A 17,443-nucleotide genomic window follows, 5' to 3' on the forward strand; every position below is an offset into this window, starting at 1 on the left:
AGATGGGTGACGTATAAGTCCCAGTATGATCTAGAGGGTATCATGGATGTTTTCCGGCAATGGGAAGCACCAAAGCAACGTTATGTTTTTGAGCTTATGCGTGCGTTCCTCCATGAACAATGGACGGACGAAGTGGGTAGAGTTCCTGCGGAATTGTTTCGATTGCGTTCAGAGTTTGTTAAAGGGACGATTGTGAGTTTACACGACATCGAGAAAGAGGTGTCGACGTTATTGTCGCTTCGAAGTGATGTTCCTACTGAACGGCTGTTTGAGACAGACCCGTCAGTTAGGAGACATGCGCATCAGTATCCGATGCGAGAGGTTCCTCCGGTTTGGAGACCTGCTGATCCTAATGCTCATCCACCTGTTGATGCGCATTTTCAGCGAGTGTGGGTTCATGTCCCATGGAATCGTGCAGAAGTTCTAGCTCTTAAGCAGACTTTACCTGATCCGCGGAAGAATCCGGCAGGATATTATGAAGAACTTACGCAAACTGTGAGTTCGTGCGTTATGAATTTGGCGGATATAGATATGTTGTTTGGGAATGTAGTTCCACAGCCCATCTGGAATGTCATTCGACATACGGATCATGATAATGAATTGGGTGATTCGTGGGTGAATCTTGTTGCTGCAAATGATAGACAAGTTGGAGGTGCTAAGCCTGAAAATGTTATTACTGAACTTCCTGGTAGAATTATCACTTTCATGAAGACCTTGATGCCCGAGGTCCGTGTTAATTGGGATAAATTGTCTGTGTGTAAGCAGAAAAAAGATGAGTTTGTTTCGGATTTCTTTTCGCGTTTTGAAAAAATGTTTGTCGACCATAGTGGTCAGGATATGGCTACCGAGGGTGGCCAAAGATTATTCGTTGATAAATTCGTGCACAATCTTCTTCCTGAGTTGTGTACCAAGTTGAAGGATTCCGAGAGTGCTTGGCCCGTTTCTACATCGGCGCAGATTCTAGCTACGGCTCAGTACTATGAGAATAGGCGTAAGGATGAGTTAGAGAAAGCGAATAAGAAGACTAAGGAATTGAAGACTAAAGTTCTTCTACAACAAGCTTATCCACCCCGTGTTAATAATCAGCGTGATTATCAACAATCACCACAGTATTCGAGGAACTCGCAAAGAGACGAGACTCCTCAACAGCGTAGTCAGTATGGGCCTAATCAGTGTGCGTATTGTAGAGAAGAGGGCCATTACAAGAATAGTTGTCCCGTTCTGTTGCAACGTGCAAATAGTGCTCCTGGTGCGAGAGGTAGAGGTGCTCAACAAGCGCCTAGAGGTAGAGGTCGCGGACAGAACGCGCGCCCTTTGCCTCCGCAGAATTCAATGAATAGTTTTGACCAACAGCAGAATTCGTCTGGTAGGTCTACACAGTACTACGTGGATGATTATTATGTTGAAGGCGATGAAGCGCAAGGCAATGATTGCTAGGACAGCCATGGACAAAGAGAGGGAGTTGTTTCGATTCCAGTAGATCAGAGTGGACCCTACGTGGAAGTAATTGCATCAGGTGTATCAGAGCCTTTTCTGCTAGACACTGGTGCTACGAAGAGTTCTATTATGCGTTCTGAGCTCCCTGGCGCACCTTTGTTTGGCTTTAATAATGTTTCTATAGGTTTCTCTGGCGCCCCCGTTACGAATCCGATTTCTGTTCCATTGCCTCTTTCTGCTGGTCCTCGTAGGTTTGAAGCACCCCTTCTTTTGACTACAGGTTGTAATGAGAATTTGCTAGGCCTTGACTTGTTGAAGAGATTGTATGCGACTTTGTACTGTTCTCCGTTAGGAGTACATCTTACTCTGGGTGAGAATGTGATCTCTCCAATATATGTATCGAAGGATTGTCTCCCACCTGAATTGTCTTTGCTACCAGATTCATTATGGGCTATGGGTCCGAATGATGAGGGCCTGTTAGATATTGCTCCATATGTTGTGACGTTGAAGGCGAATGCTAAGTTACCGCGCATTCCACAATATCTTATTTCAAGTGATGGTGAGCGTGCACTTTTGGCGATCATTTATGATCGGATTGACAAAGGTGTTGTTGAAGAGACTCGAGGTAATGTGTGTAATAGTCCGGTTTTGCCTGTCTTGAAAAGAACTGATTCTTCACAGCCTCCTGTGTATAGATTTGTTATCGACCTCAGTGAAGTGAACAAGATTGTTGTTCCACAATTTCCTGTTGTGCCTGACATTACTGCATTATTGACATTGATTCCTGCTTCTGCCACTTGGTTTTCGGTGATCGACTTGAAGAATGCTTTCTTCAGCATCCCGATTGCCATGGAGAGTAGAGATATCTTTGGATTCTCTTTAGGAGGACGAAGTTTCCGCTTTAAACGCGCTCCGCAAGGCTATTGCGAGAGTCCATCGATCTACAGTCAAGCTCTGAAGACTCAACTTGACTTATTAGCTTTTCCTGAAGGTGCAGCCCTTATCCAGTATGTTGACGATTTGTTGGTTGCTGCTGATACCGATGACATCTGTAAGGATGCCACTGTGAGGTAGTGTGGCTCACTGGTTAGAGGCGGCAGACCCGAGAGCAGAGGACGGCCCGGGACCAGGGTTCGATTCCCGGCGCGGCAGGTTTCTGGACCAGGGTCAGCGGACTCGATAATTCTCTCGCCTCGGTGCCCACTCTGATCAGCGATCACACTCGGCAACTCTGGGCATTAGCTTGCCTCATCTTCACTAACCGCCCCACCAGACCGCCGGGGATGCCTGGTCTCAACCTGGAGATACCCATTAAGGGACCATCTCTCAGGGAAGCCAGGAAGGGTTTCGCAGCGGTCGAAGCGCCTTGGGACCTTCCGGGTAAGTAGTGCGCTATATAAATGCCTATACATTTACACATACACTGTGTCCTTGTTGTCTCATTTATCTGATTGCCATCATAAAGTTTCTCTCTCGAAACTGCAATTCTGTCGCCAAGAAGTTACCTATTTAGGTCACCTCTTATCGAAGGAGGGAAGGAAACTTACCCCAGAAAGAATTCAGACTATTGCAAGAATGAGTGTCTCTACGACACAGAGAGAAGTACGTGCGTTTTTGGGTATTACGTCGTACTGTAGACAGTGGATCCCAAATTTTACTCTTCTAGCGAAGCCTTTGATAGCTCTTACAGTTAAGGATACTCCGAATCCGATTCCTTGGACTGATGAATGTCAAAAAAGTTTTTCTGAATTACGCAATGCGTTGTGTTCGGCTCCTGTGTTGGGTACACCCGACTACAGTAAGCCTTTCACATTGTATGTCCATGAGAGAGAGGGATGTGCATTATCGGTTTTGACTCAGCAGTTTGGCGGGAAGCAACGCCCATGTGCGTACTTTTCGTCGACTTTAGATCCTGTAGCTAGAGCGTTGCCGAGTTGCTTGAGAGCTACAGCGGCAGCGGCTGTTTCGATTCGACAATCTGCGGGTTTGGTTATGGACAATACGTTAGTGGTCATGGTTCCACATGCAGTGGATACCTTGCTGAATCGTACGAAGACACAGCACTTAACTAGTGCTCGGTTGTCAGGGTATGAGCTTACGTTGTTAGCAAGCCATGTGCACATCAAGAGGTGCAATACTCTAAACCCGGCTACATTGTTGCCGATTTCGCTTGAGACAGATGATGATAGTGAAGAGCAACACGATTGTTTTTTGAGAACCGAAGAAGAGACGAAAGGGAGAATAGATCTGAAGGATACTCCTCTCCCTGACTGTGATGATGCTTTGTGGGTTGACGGTTCGTGTTTCAAATTACCGAATGGTGATACAACTGCAGCATATGCTGTGACGACTTTGCATACGGTCGTTGAAGCTGCACGTATCCCACATAATTCCGCACAAGCGGCTGAACTGATTGCACTTACGAGAGCATGTGTTTTGGCGACAGGGAAACGAGTGAATGTGTATACAGATAGTCAGTATGCGTTTGGTGTGGCTCATAGTTTTGGACGATTGTGGCGTGAACGTGGGTTTTTGACATCGCATGGGAAGAAGATCCAGCATGGAAAACTGGTGAATGAACTTCTTGAATCTCTTACGTTACTTTTGCAAGTAGCGATTGTGAAATGCAGTGCCCATAAAAAGGTTACGGATGATGTTGGTCGTGGTAATGCGTTTGCGGATGAAGTTGCGAAAGAAACTGCTTGAAACGTGATGAGTCGAATGTATGTTGCGGGTCCGGCGAGATGGGTTCCAGAGAAGGGTATGTGTGAATACACCATTGAAAGCGTGAAAGTTATTCAGAGTGAGGCCACAGAGAAAGAGTTGGATGAATGGAGAGAAAGTAAGGGTAGGTTAGACTCGAATGGGTGTTGGACTGATTTGTCTGAACATCAGAGATGGTTGTTGCCTAACGCGTATGTGCTTCCAGTTGTTACAATGGCACATGGAGTGGCACACATTAGTGTGAAAGGGATTTGCAAGTTGTTGGCTCCGGTTTGGCAGAATGTAGGGATCCCCAGATGTGCAGAGAATTTAGTTAACTGTATGGTGTGTTTGATGATAATCCTGGTAAGGGAACTCCGACACCAGCTGGTCATTTTGCTCCTCCTACGTATCCGTTCGAGGCTTTGCAGCTAGATTTTATTCATATGGAAAGATGCAACAACTTGAAGTATGTGTTAGTGGTCGTTTGCTCTTTTTCTAGATGGGTAGAAGCTTACCCCCTTAAGGACAATACCGCCTTGTCCACAGCAAAAGTTTTGATAAGCGTTTTCCCCGAGATTTGGAATGCCGAGAATCATCTGGAGTGATAACGGAAGTGAGTTTGTGGGTCAAGTTATGAAGAGAGTGTGTGATGGTCTCGGGATTAGGCAGAAATTCCACGCTGCAAATCATCCCCAATCAGCTGGTTTAGTCGAGTGCTACAATGGCACCCTTAAGTTGAAGTTAGCCAAGATTCAGGAAAGCACTGGTTTACAATGGCCAGATGCTCTGCCATTAGCACTTTTGTCCACCCGAATGACTGTGCATTCGAGAATGGGTTTGAGTCCATATGAAGTTGTGTTTGGTCGCCCGGCGAATGTTTGGGGCGTACCAAGACCGACGAGGTTCAGCGACCTCATACACCCTGTTTTGCTTGATTATTTGCGTGAATTGACAACTAAAATGAGTGTTTTACGCCAACAGGTATACGACAGTCTTCCTCAAGCTACAGAGGATCCAGGCCACGCTATTGAACCCGGTGCCTGGGTTTTCGTCAGAAACTTCCAGCGAACGAAGAACGAGCAGCCCCACTGGACTGGGCTCTATCAAGTCCTGTTGTCTACGAGATCTGCGGTGCGAGTGCGTGGCAAGCGCAACTGGATCCACGGCTCGCATACCAAAAAAGCACCTTTGCCTTTGCCCTATGACAAGTGGGTCCAAGAGGGTCTTGCAGACTCTGAGACTGACACAATCCCGAAGTTCATGCCGTTCAGCGTTGCTCGTTTAATTGGAACTAGTTCAGAAAAGGAGAGCGATCGACTTTTACAAGCATCAGTACCTCCTGCAGTACGATTGGACACTACCGAGCCTCATCTTTTGTTCACCGATCAAGAACTACCTGGAAGAAACCGATACAATTTGAGACCGAGAATTAAGGACAAATAAAGCATTAATAAAGTTGATTTTTTATTGTTTGCAGGTTAACTCTCCGCCAAGGATCTACTCATTTTTGTTTTTCTTGAACTGCCATCCGGTTCTCGCTGCTAGGGTCGCGGTTGCCACAGTCTTGGGAGTGTAAGCCTGAGACACTAGGTCGAGGGTTCTGTTGGCCCGAGGCAACCTTCCTGGGTGCAGCAGAGGCACTCTCAAGCAGAATCAACCAACCACCGCGGGCAGCACCTTTAGTTTAGGATGGATTTCTTTGTGTTGGAGAGACCTGTGCAGACATTGACTTTTAGAAAACGTATATGCAAAATAATGTCGAAGAAATGCTTTTTGATGCCATGTATATTTTTGCTATTAAGCGTCATGATCTTTATAGCTGGTTATGTAGCATTTATTTTTAAAATGACGTCTAATTCCACTGTGCAACCTACACCTTCACCTACTATTTCTTCTCATTCTTTCCACCCTTTGCCTGAACATGAGGTAGTCAGACGTTTGGAATTCTCTAATAATTCTTTCATTCAACTTTTGCACCAGCATCAGTTAGTGATTAATACAACTAACTGCTGGATTTGTGGTTTGATGCCTCATACAACCGATAAGGGTATTCCTTATCTGGTTTGGCCCTTCAGTTTAAATGGTTCGATTCGAGCTTACAGAACCATGTTTATCTACGCCCACAGTGTTCACCCCCTACGTTCACCGAAAGATAATCCGAAGAATAGCCCTCTAGCTAGAGGCATAGTCGACATGATTAGAGGGACTAATGCAGTAGAGACTATTCCGAAAGATGAGAGGCAAACATATAGTGGTTGGAACGTAACTGGATATGGAGTTAGTCTGAGTATTAACCAGCGAGCGAAAAGTTCTCCACCGATCTGGATAGCGCCCCATAAGGGCTACTATTGTTTGCAGGGCAATGGTAAGAATCCGAAGGCTCAGTTAGGGAAGAGCGTTTGCGCTGAGACTTACGTGTTTCCGTCTCAGTCTTCCCCAGCGTTCTTAGCTGCTAAGGGTACCTACTTTGTTTGCTACGACAAAGCCTATACATGGTTGCCCCATGACTTTTCGGGCACATGTTTTGTTTCCTTTCTGTTACCCCCCACTTTTACAGCGGCGGCGGATTACCACAAGACGAGAATTGCTAGAGGTGTCTTTAGCCAAGAAGACACTGCAGGTCAAGAATTGGGAGATTTCGTTAAGGGTTTTCTGCCGTTCTGGGGACCTATGGCTAACAGTAGGAATATTCGGCAGCTGACAAGAGTGGTCGAGTCCACCATAGTTGAAACTGCCGGTGCCCTTGGTAACCTGACTGCTGAGCTCCAGTCGGATAGACTTATGACACTTCAGAATAGAGTTGCCCTTGATGTTATCCTGGCAGATCGAGGTGGAGTTTGTAGATTGATTTAATCAAGCTGCTGTGTTTTTATTCCAGACAACGCTCCATCAGTCTTCCAGGCCATTTCCAAATTGCACAAAATCTCCGATTCTGTCCATCTGGACAAAGGAGATTGGTCTTTGATGGGATGGTTATGGGGATTGATATCCACTTGGGGTTTGAAACTTCTGATGGTTATTGGGATGGTCTTAGCAATCCTGTTCATGTTCTGTCTCTGTGTACAGTGTGCTCCTGCTATTTGTGGCCATTGTGCTACTTTGTGCGTACGGAAACCTGACCAGAGAAAGATGCTTAGTAATAGGATGATGCTACAGCAGCATATCGATGATCTGATGAATATAGATCCGGATTCAGATTAAAATGGGTCTGGGTTTATTGCCTATGATAGGGCAAAAGGAGGTCTGTGGTTCCGTGGTTCCGAATTGGGTTCGATAGTTCCGAGCCCGATTTATAAAGATAGTCGGAAATGGACGATTTTGGTCTCTACAGACTGCAAATGGCGAGTGTAACGTGTCTGTGTGTTTTCGTATGAATCGATATAGGAGAACACTCTGCATTTGAGGATTTAGTCTGAACCTCCGGGTTCCATTTTGTATGTGGCAGCCATTTTGTGTGGTTGCCCTAACATAGGCCCGATGACTGCGGCCGAGAAAGTCCTTGACACGTACGCCTTAGCTGACTTCTGGTTGACCTGGCCGAACTGACTCCTCGCCTGGGGCGCATCCCGCTGAGCCAGTTCCTTGTGCAGCAGCTGGCCTGACAAAGATCAAAGGACAGGACGTGTCCGAGTGTATGGTACACCATTCGCACCTCCTCTATCTCCTTTCCATCTGTTTCTGCTTTTCCTTTACGACATGTTCATCGATCTGGGTTGAAGGGTTTATGATGGGTTTGTCCGGCCTGATCGAACAGGAAACCAAGCATGTGTGCAATCGTTTTTGGTGGGCTGGACAACGGAAAAAGAGATTGTTTTTGCCTGTCGTCATTCGATACTTTTGAAATGCTACATTGCTATTGGTCAGTTTGTATGCACCAAATGTAAATTGTAATGTTGCCAGAGGCGTAATTTTCGGCATAAAAGACCATGTTCCTTTCATAGAAGTGTGCAGTCTCAGACGAACTACCCGTGTGTACTTCGTAGATCTCTGTTCCTGGTTGCAACCAATAAACTTTGGTCTTTGACGTCATCAAGAAGTATCCCGTGTCTCTGTTTGCCAAGACAGGGGAATCCGGGGTCTTTGGGTGTTGCCCTGACACCGCTGGGTTACCGGATTAGTACCGGTTCTGAAAAACCCAGTACCTCACCAGCGCGCTCTCTTAATACGCGGGACCGCAATCAGCCCCATGTCAGCTGATCTAAGATTTCTAGTCGGACGGTACCAATAAAAGTACCGCCTTGTAAGGACTTGAATACTAGGTATAAAGCTTTGAAAAGAATTCTCTTTCGGACTGGGAGCCAATGCAGCTTGACCAGCTCCTGAGACACGGGGACAAATTTAGGGATCCCCAAAATGAACCTAGCCGCCGCATTTTGTAGTACCTGCAATTTATTAAGTACCCCCTGTTGGGCACCAAGAAATAAACTATTACAATAATCCAACTTTGCCATGACCAAAGTTGTGACCACTGTTTTCCTATCGCTGCCAGGGATGAATGGAAGGATCTTACGGATGGATTTGAGCAGGTAGGCCACAGACTAAGATAGTGCATTGACCTGGGGACGAAAGGTGAGTTGATCATCAATCAACACCCCCAGGTTTTTCACCTTAGCTACTGGGGTGGGGGCTTTGCCCATCTGGTCTGGCCACCAGCTTGGGCTCCAGAGGTTAGTGTTTGAACCAAACACTATGACTTCGGTTTTAGCAAAATTTAATTTAAGGCAGTTAACTGCCATCCAGTTACCCACCACCAGCATACACTCCTAAAAATTCCTAGCTACATCTTCTTCCCTCCCTGGTAATACCGACACCACAATCTGGGTGTCGTCAGCATATGATGTAAGATCAAAGCCATATGCTCGAATCACTGGCGCCAATGAGCGAACATAAACGTTGAAGAACGTAGGGCTCAGAGACGAGCCTTGAGGGACTCCGCAGGGCAAGATGAAGGGTTTTGACTCATGGTCTCCTAAGGCCACGCTCTGGACTCTGCCGGACAGGAAGGCTTTAAGTATGTCAAGAGCTTTCCCTTGAACTCCGCAGGCCTTCAGACGGTCAAGCAAGATCCCATGGTGTACCGTGTCGAAGGCCGCGGAGAGGTCCAGCAGCACCAGGGCAGCCCTTCCTCCCGCATCGGTCACCGCTCTAATCTCCTCAGTTGTTTTAATGAGGGCGGATTACGTGCTATGGTACGGTCTAAAACCATGTTGAGAGGGGTCGAGAGATTGGGTGGCAGCCAGGAAGGAGCTTAGTTGGGTGTTCAGCACCTTTTCTATCTTCAGCATCTTTACATCACCTCTCAGCAGACCTCACTACTCTCCTCCTCACCTCTCTATGTACCTCATTTCTCTTCCTATCTCACATCTTTCTTTCAACCTCTTCACTCTCTGGCCCACCTCTCTCTCGCTCTACCTAACCTCGTGATTCACCTCACCACTCATGTCTCAGTCACCTCTCGACCATCCCGCTTCCGTACTGCTCTCGACCTTTTCCTCAACCTCTCTATTTCTACCTCTGTATAAACCTCGCCTCTTTTTCTATGCTTCACCTTTGTCTTTCTGGATCATCTTGTCTCTACACCTCACCCATATCTCTCCCTTCCTCTCTCTACCTGTTTCTCTGCTTCAATGCTCTCTTTACCTGACCGGTTATTCTGTACCTCTCCTTGTTTCGCCCCTCTCTCTATCTCTATCTCACTGTGCTCTCTACCATACACCTACCTGTACTTCCCTCACCTCTCGACCTGCCCACCTCTACCCTTCTGTTTCTCTCCAACCCACCTCTTTTTCCACAGTACACCTTTCTCTACCTTACCCCCACTGTACCTCCACACCTCTCAGTACATTTCCTTCTCCCTATATCTAGCACTCACTACCTCTCTCTAAAAACATACCCTCTCTCTATACCTTTCTTTCTCTACTTTCTTCCTCTTTCTATCTGGCTACTTCACCTTTCGATCTTTACCTTACGTCGCTCTCTACCTCACCTCATCACTAGATCTACATCACCCGTCTTTTCGTACTGTTCTCTTTACCTCTCTGCACTTCTCAGAGTTCCCGCCCCTTTCTACTAGTGAGCTGTGTTGGAATTCACTATCTAGCCAGAGACGTGCACAAGAGGACTGACTTCAGAAAATGATCAGACGTCACCAGATAAAATGGTTAAAGTATTCCAAGCAATGCTTTGATTTCCAGTGGTTGAGTGAAAGTGCAAGTTCTGAAGGGGATTTGTTGGCCAATAAAGCTACAATTTCAAGCGTTTTAGTCTACTCATGATCAGCAATTCATTCTCACTGTGTCTTTCCTAAAATGGATGGAAAAGGCGGGTTAGATACTGAACTGATATAGCGTATTGTATTTTATCTTTCACACTGTTTATTGGTTTTATTGTGTATGCTTTTATGATTCACATTGTGATATCGAATAAAGCTCATTTGGAATTGAACTCCTTGGTGTTTCAGCCAGACAAGTAAACACCCAGATCCAAACGCAGAACAATTGCTTTGTAAATGCTTGTTCAATCTTTCTTTTGAAGCCTTTATACTCGTAGGCGCTGGAAGCTTGAAATTCAGATATTTGTGAGAGTCCATCTGTCTGAAAGTTTAACATGTAATTCAAAAACATTGGGCGTTCTGATCGCTGCAATGACATGAAATGGATCCTAAATTGTCCTAAACAAAATTCATTGGAATGGCCTGTCTGTAAGTGTGTCACATATATGAATGAATGGATTAAGAGCTTTCTGTGGAGGCAGAAACTAGCACACACTGGTGAAGTAGCGACACCTGCTGGTATAAAAGCAGTGATGCTATAGTGTGAAATAGAGACAGACGAAAAGTTTAAAGTGCTGGAAGGTGAAAAATTAATACTAGACAGCCTTGGTATTTAGCAATCCCGGGGCTGCTAACCTGTACTTTTTAATGTACAAATTAGGGACTGGCTTTGGCACATTGCAACCTAAGTCATGCTCCTGAAAAGAGATTTGCAAGGAGAAGATCAGGAGTCAAATTAGGAGGTTAACAAAAATGGTGTTAAATGCACGTAGAGCCTCTCCATCAGAGAAGACTACAGGGTAAAAGCAAAGAAAAAGCTGACAATTAGTGGGAAAGATGTAGATAAGCAGGTCTGGCTCTTATATGCAGGGCCACTGGAGTTATGCAGCAGGGGAGCACCAAATTATGGGGCACGGTTGACGAAATTATGCAGCAAGAAAAGGCAAATTATGCATAGGGACTTCTGTTTTCCATGTTTACTCCTTTTTTTACAGATAAAGAGGCAGAAAACAATGTGTTTCTTGTCTGTATTTATTTTTTAAAGTGGAAAAATACAGAAAATTGTGCTTCTTGTGAGTGGCCTTTCATGCTGCTCTTCATGAATTCCAGGCCAACAGCTGAGCAGATAGACAGCATGGGGAGTTTAAAACAGGAAGAGATTGCCTTTAGTACATGTATATTTTAACATACATTTTAATATAATGCTAATATTTACCAGCGGGGGTATTGTTTCGCTATATTGGCTGCATCAAAACATGAGGGCATGTTTATCAGTTAAATAAATGTGGAAATGTACCATTTTACCTTAGCACTCCATTTGTTCTTAAAACACAAATAAAAACTGATAAATACCAATAAAATGGGTACAAAATAAATATGGATAAAAACTAAAAGAAATGTAAAAAAAAAATATACCATAAAACCTGGTGCCTAATTATGCAGCATAATTTGGCAAACTTTTTGTATAGTATTACTTCATTAGTTATTTTTAAACATGGTAATACAGTCTGGGCAAATATTTCACTCCATTAGAGCTAGTTTATCAACCAAATACGGAAATAACTAACTGAAAGATGACCATTTAACGTTTACGAAGGGCCCTGCACTGCATGTGAACACGTCACCATTTTAAAGTAACTTTTGATCCGTTTGAGCTAGGAACAATTTTTTTTGTTCAAATTTGCACATTACGCAGCAGGGGGTGAATTATATGGCAAATCAATAACTATGCAAAAAAGCTGTGGCCGCAGACTCGCATAAATCCAGTAGCCCTGCTTATCACAAACTACTGTGCGTATTTATCTGGGTCATTGAACGCGATACAGAAGAGTGTTGGATTTGTGGATGGTGCCACCTACAGGATTTGAGTGGAACTGTACCATGGGTATGATTAAAAGTAACTTCACCTACAGAAATAATACCAGGTCTTCATTTAGAGTAGGGTAATAATTCAAATTTTCAGCTAAATCGGAATTACCATATAAAAATGACTCCCACTGCCTAGCTGTATGTTCCCCATATGCAATGACACTGTATGTTCTAATATCCTATACAGTAAAGCCTAACACTTAACGCTATTCATTCAAGACGTTTGCAAATCTGTTCACAGAGCTTGTATGCTTTCTTTACTTGCTCCTGAACGCTTGCTAAACTGGTTTTAGCCAGAATCGCAAGCCACAGTCCCGACAGGCAGCACCAGCGCAGTGTACACAGCGCTGTACTTGCCAGCACATTGCCATTACCGACAGGCTGTCCTGCCACTGCAGTGCCCCGTTTACCATGGGGCAGTGGTAGAATCAGAGTACAAAAGTATGCAATGAACCTGCCGGAGCATGGTACATGTTTTACTGTTTTAGCATTCAATCAATCGATCAACCAAGGATTTATAAAGTGCGCTACTCACCCGGTGGGGTCTCATGGCACTTGGTAGGGGTGCAGCTCCGGTTCAGTCGAAGAACCAGGTCTGATGTTGACAGGGAGCTCATTTCAGGCTTTGGCGGCGACATAGGAGAAAGCTCTTCTGCCTGCTCTTGTTCTGCGAATGCAGGGGGGTTTGCGAGGGCGAGGTCTGGGGCACGAAGGTTCATCTTGGTTACATGGGAGGAGACTCTCTCGTTGAGGTATTTTGGTCCAATGTTATGGAGGGATTTGTAGGAGTGGGTGAACAGTTTGAGGGTTACTCTCCTCTCGACGGGGAGCAAGTGGAGGTCACGTAGGTGTTAGGTCATGTGTTCATGCAGTGGGGTTCAGAGGACGATTCTGGATACGGCGTTCTGGATGGTTTGGAGCTTGTGGAGAAGAGTTTTGTTGATTCTGGCATAGAGGGCGTTGCCGTAGTCCAGTCTGCTGTTTATGAAAGCGTGGGTGATTTTCTGCATTCTGGCGGTATCCATTTGAAGGTCTTGCGGAGGATCCGAAGGCAGTTGAAAATGGTGGAGGCGATGGAGTTGATCTGGCGGGTCATGGAGAGGGAGGAGTTGAGGATGGTGCTGAGGTTCCATGCATGGTCTGTTGGGGTGGGCGGACTCCCGATAGTCACAAGGTGTTGTCCCAGGTGGAGCTTGAGGGTCCACGGATGAGTACCGTAGTCTTCTCATTGTTGAGCTTCAGGCAGCTGCTTTTGATCCAGGTGGCTACGTCCCTCATTCCTTCCTGGAAGCAGAGTCAGGTGTCTTCGGGGTTCTTTGTGAGGGAGAGGATAAGCTGGGTGTCATTGGTGTATGATACTATGCGGACGATGGCAGCGAGTTGGGCCATGTAGATGTTGAAGAGCGTGGGGCTGAGCGATGATCCTTGGGGTACTCCGTAGTTGATCTGTGTGGGTTCAGAGACGAAAGGAGGGAGTCTGATCCTCTGGGTTCTACAAGAGAGAAAGGATTGGATCCCAGGGTCAAGACTGATTTGCATATGACCAGGTCTAAACTAGGGTGGCATGGTGAGCAAAAGAATGATGGATCTTACCCAGATCTCTTGACAGAGGGTGAATATTTTGATTTGTTCTGCATTCCGTCCATCAATTGCGTCTCTTTTGCTTCCTTGCCCTAAGTGCGCCGGGAATGTCCAGACGTGGGTCCTAGGCTCACTGTGCCACTGGATTCAAGCTATCCTGGCTGAAGAGGGGTGAACCCCCGAAACAGGTCCTAGCATGCTTGTTTCCGGCTTGAGAGGACCTGGATGGCAGTTCCGGCTGGACTGTTTCCATGAGGCACAGGGCCAAGACTGATTTGTATATGGCCAGGTCTAAACTGGGGTGGCATGGTGAGCAAAAGAATGATGGATCTAACCCAGATCTCTTGACTGGGGGTGAATGTTTTGATTTGTTCTGCATTCCGTCCATCAATTGTGTGTCTTCTGCCAATGATAGTAACAACACAACTACTAACCATCACACTCCTACAAGTGTGACAATTTTGACTATTCCAGGGCCCCCAAAACTAGCAGAATGGCTTGGCAGCAGCTAAGAGTCATTTTCAATCTATAGTGAATTAATAATTGACTATTGTTGTGGTCATCGCAAAATTACCCATATAGCGGCACCTTATGGCAGACTGTCACAAACGCTGGTGTTGATGATTAAGTGCTGATGTTGACAATTACGTGCTGGTGGCATGCACGGGAAACCACCAGCTGAAACTAAGCAATGTTCCTGTTGCCAAGGCACCGTATAGTCGTTCATGTGCTTTTTCATCTCACTACACGCCTGTGCGCGTACAAACAACTGCAGTACTGGTGTGTGGTGAGCCTGGTAATGTAAGGACCACATGCCCTTACAGGTCTCCCATTGTCTTCGGAGGCAGCAGGCGGGCGGCTGACTCACATCCGGTAAGTCAAAATTCGATCTGTCCATGTCAGCTGCAGCCAGTGCTTGAGCCTCAGGCTGGCCCACCTGTTTGTTTTACTTATGCTCAGATGGACCCAGAGCACTGCGTGCACCGGCTGAAGACAACATATAGGGTCCCAATCCTGGTACATAACGTCACTGGAATGTGGGGCAGAATTGGTAGGGAACACCTAAATGTGGCAGCCTCTCACCTGTAGGGTTAGAAAGTATGTAGGCGTTATGTTTCGAGATGAAAGGGAAGTGTGTTTTCATAATGGGCGGGGCTGGTGGCCCTAGTGGAAAAACATGCGTGCACTTAGCTTTTTCTCTCTATTTGCGGGTGAGGTTATCACTTTTCTCGGAAAAAAACTGAAATATGTTCAGATTTTGGAAGAGTTAACTGCTGTGTATACGAATGTGTATAAAATCCTCAGTATTCTTTTTTTAACATTACGTTTTTTTTTCTTTAATAGAAATAAAATAATTTAGATATCCTAAAATAAAGGGATTTCTCCAATTTCCATTTTTAGGTCTCGTGACCTACAATGCGTGCAAGCGCATTGAGGGAACGAGAATTCAAGTGGCCAAAATCCTCTTCAAACCACAGGCTTTCAGCCGCGGTTTTCTTTAAGTTCATGTGAATCACGTGATTAAACATGCACGCGCATCGGCAGCATTTCTCCTGCAGGCTCGCAAAAGGCTCTCCTTCCTCCCCACATCAAAGGCATCAATCATCCTCCCACAGGCTTCCCCAGCGCTGCCCCGCCCCCTGCTTCACAGCCAGGCCATCTGTTCCCTGCCAGACCTCTCACACCTCCGTCACAGCATGCCTGTGTACTTCAAAGGCTTATCACTTCACACGGCCGGCCGCAGGCCGTGCAACCAGAGCACTTCAGTTGGTGCGCAGCCCCCCTCCCAGTACTGCCTTGTTACTCTCGGCAGCCGTGAGTCCCTAAACACTTTTTATATTTAATTAGCAGCAGCAGCATTTCTCCTGCGCCAGGCCACATCTAAGGCTCTGTGCCACTTTCACCCACACAGCAACACTTACAGACACGCAACGCCACTCACACCCACGCAAGCCCACTATCATCCACGCAACACCACACTCACCCACGCAACGCCACTCACCCAAGCAACGCAACTCATCCACGCAACCCACTCATCCAGGCAAACCCACTCATCCACGCAACGCCACTCATCCACGCAACGCCACTCACGCAACGCCACTCACCCACGCAAAGCCACTCACTCACGCAAAGCCACTCACTCACGCAAAGCCACTCACACCCACGCAGTGCCACTTCCACCCACACAGCACCACTTTCAGACACGCAACGCCACTCACACCCACGCAAGCCCACTATCACCCACGCAATGCCACACTCACCCAAGCAACGCCACTCACCCAAGCAACACCACTCACACACGCAACACAACTCACCCACGCAACGCCACACATCCACGCAATGCCACTCCACGCAACGCCACTCATCCACGCAACGCCACTCATCCACGCAACGCCACTCACACACGCAACGCCACTCACACATGCAATGCAACGCCACTCACACATGCAATGCAACGCCACTCACACATGCAACGCCACTCGCACATGCAACGCCACTCACCCACGCAACGCCACTCACCCACGCAACGCCACTCACCCACGCAACGCCACTCACTCATGCAAATCCACTCACACCCACGCAGTGCCACTTTTACCCACACAGCACCACTTTCAGACACACAATGCCACTCACACCCACGCAAGCCCACTCTCACACACGCAACGCCACACTCACCCATGCAATGCCACTCACACACGCAACGCCACTCACACACGCAACGCCACTCACACACGCAACGCCACTCACACACGCAACGCCACTCACCCACGCAACGCCACTCACCCACACAACAACACTCGCACATGCAACGCCACTCACCCACGCAACGCAACTCACTCAAAGCCACTCACACACACGCAGTGCCACTTTCACCCACACTGTGCAGTGCACAATAGGTCTCGCAGTAGGAAAGTTGGAGCTATTGGTTTTGTAAATGACAAAGCCCTTTATGTTTTTAAAATGAAAACAAAAATAAAAGGCATTGTTATTTGCAATTGTAATAGCTCCAACTTTCCTACTGCGAGACCTATTGACAACGCCAGTGCTTGTTATTATTGGCCTGAACATAAAATGACCACCCGATGTCAATCCTACGTGATCTTCAAAGTGTTTGGGACTGCTGCCCCCCTGTGGACAAGCATGGTATCAGTGTTAGCCTTACCTTTCTGCTAGAGAAGTGCGCATGTTTGCCCAGTTTGCTGTTCAGTGCCTCCAGGAACATCTCGTCCGTGACCTTGCCGACGTTCATGCAGGCGTCGTCCAGAATGGCGATGATGCCCTTGTGCTGCTGCTCCACAAAGTCCACAATAATCTGATTATTGAAGTAATCGATCTGGTAAAAAAAGATATTTAAAAGTTATCGAAAATAGCATGGCTCACAAATAAAATTATGCAATGTGTCAGGCATGAAGTGAAACCAGTGCTTTAAAGGGGCAGGTACTATAGGGTACTAAGTAACCACACTACTTTAAGTTGGAATGGATAGTACCAGCACTTCTCAGCACTACTCCAGTGCTTCAATTGGGAGAGTACAGGCACTTCTCAGCAGCAAACAGGTACTTTGGGACAAGGACCTGT

General features: G+C 46.5%; 1 protein-coding gene across 2 annotated transcripts in view; it reads right to left on the reverse strand.

The window, feature by feature from the left end:
• The window catches only part of MYO1D (myosin ID), a 512,976-nt gene that overhangs the window by 283,658 nt on the left and 211,875 nt on the right, over positions 1-17,443 (reverse strand). For both annotated transcript variants that reach the window (XM_086923844.1, XM_086923845.1), the window contains exon 11: positions 17,028-17,198. In XM_086923844.1, the coding sequence (XP_086779970.1) occupies positions 17,028-17,198 (171 nt within the window). The remainder of the gene's footprint in view (positions 1-17,027; positions 17,199-17,443) is intronic.

Source organism: Lissotriton vulgaris, chromosome 5 (assembly GCF_964263255.1).
Source record: "Lissotriton vulgaris chromosome 5, aLisVul1.2, whole genome shotgun sequence".
Lineage (NCBI taxonomy): Eukaryota > Metazoa > Chordata > Amphibia > Caudata > Salamandridae > Lissotriton > Lissotriton vulgaris.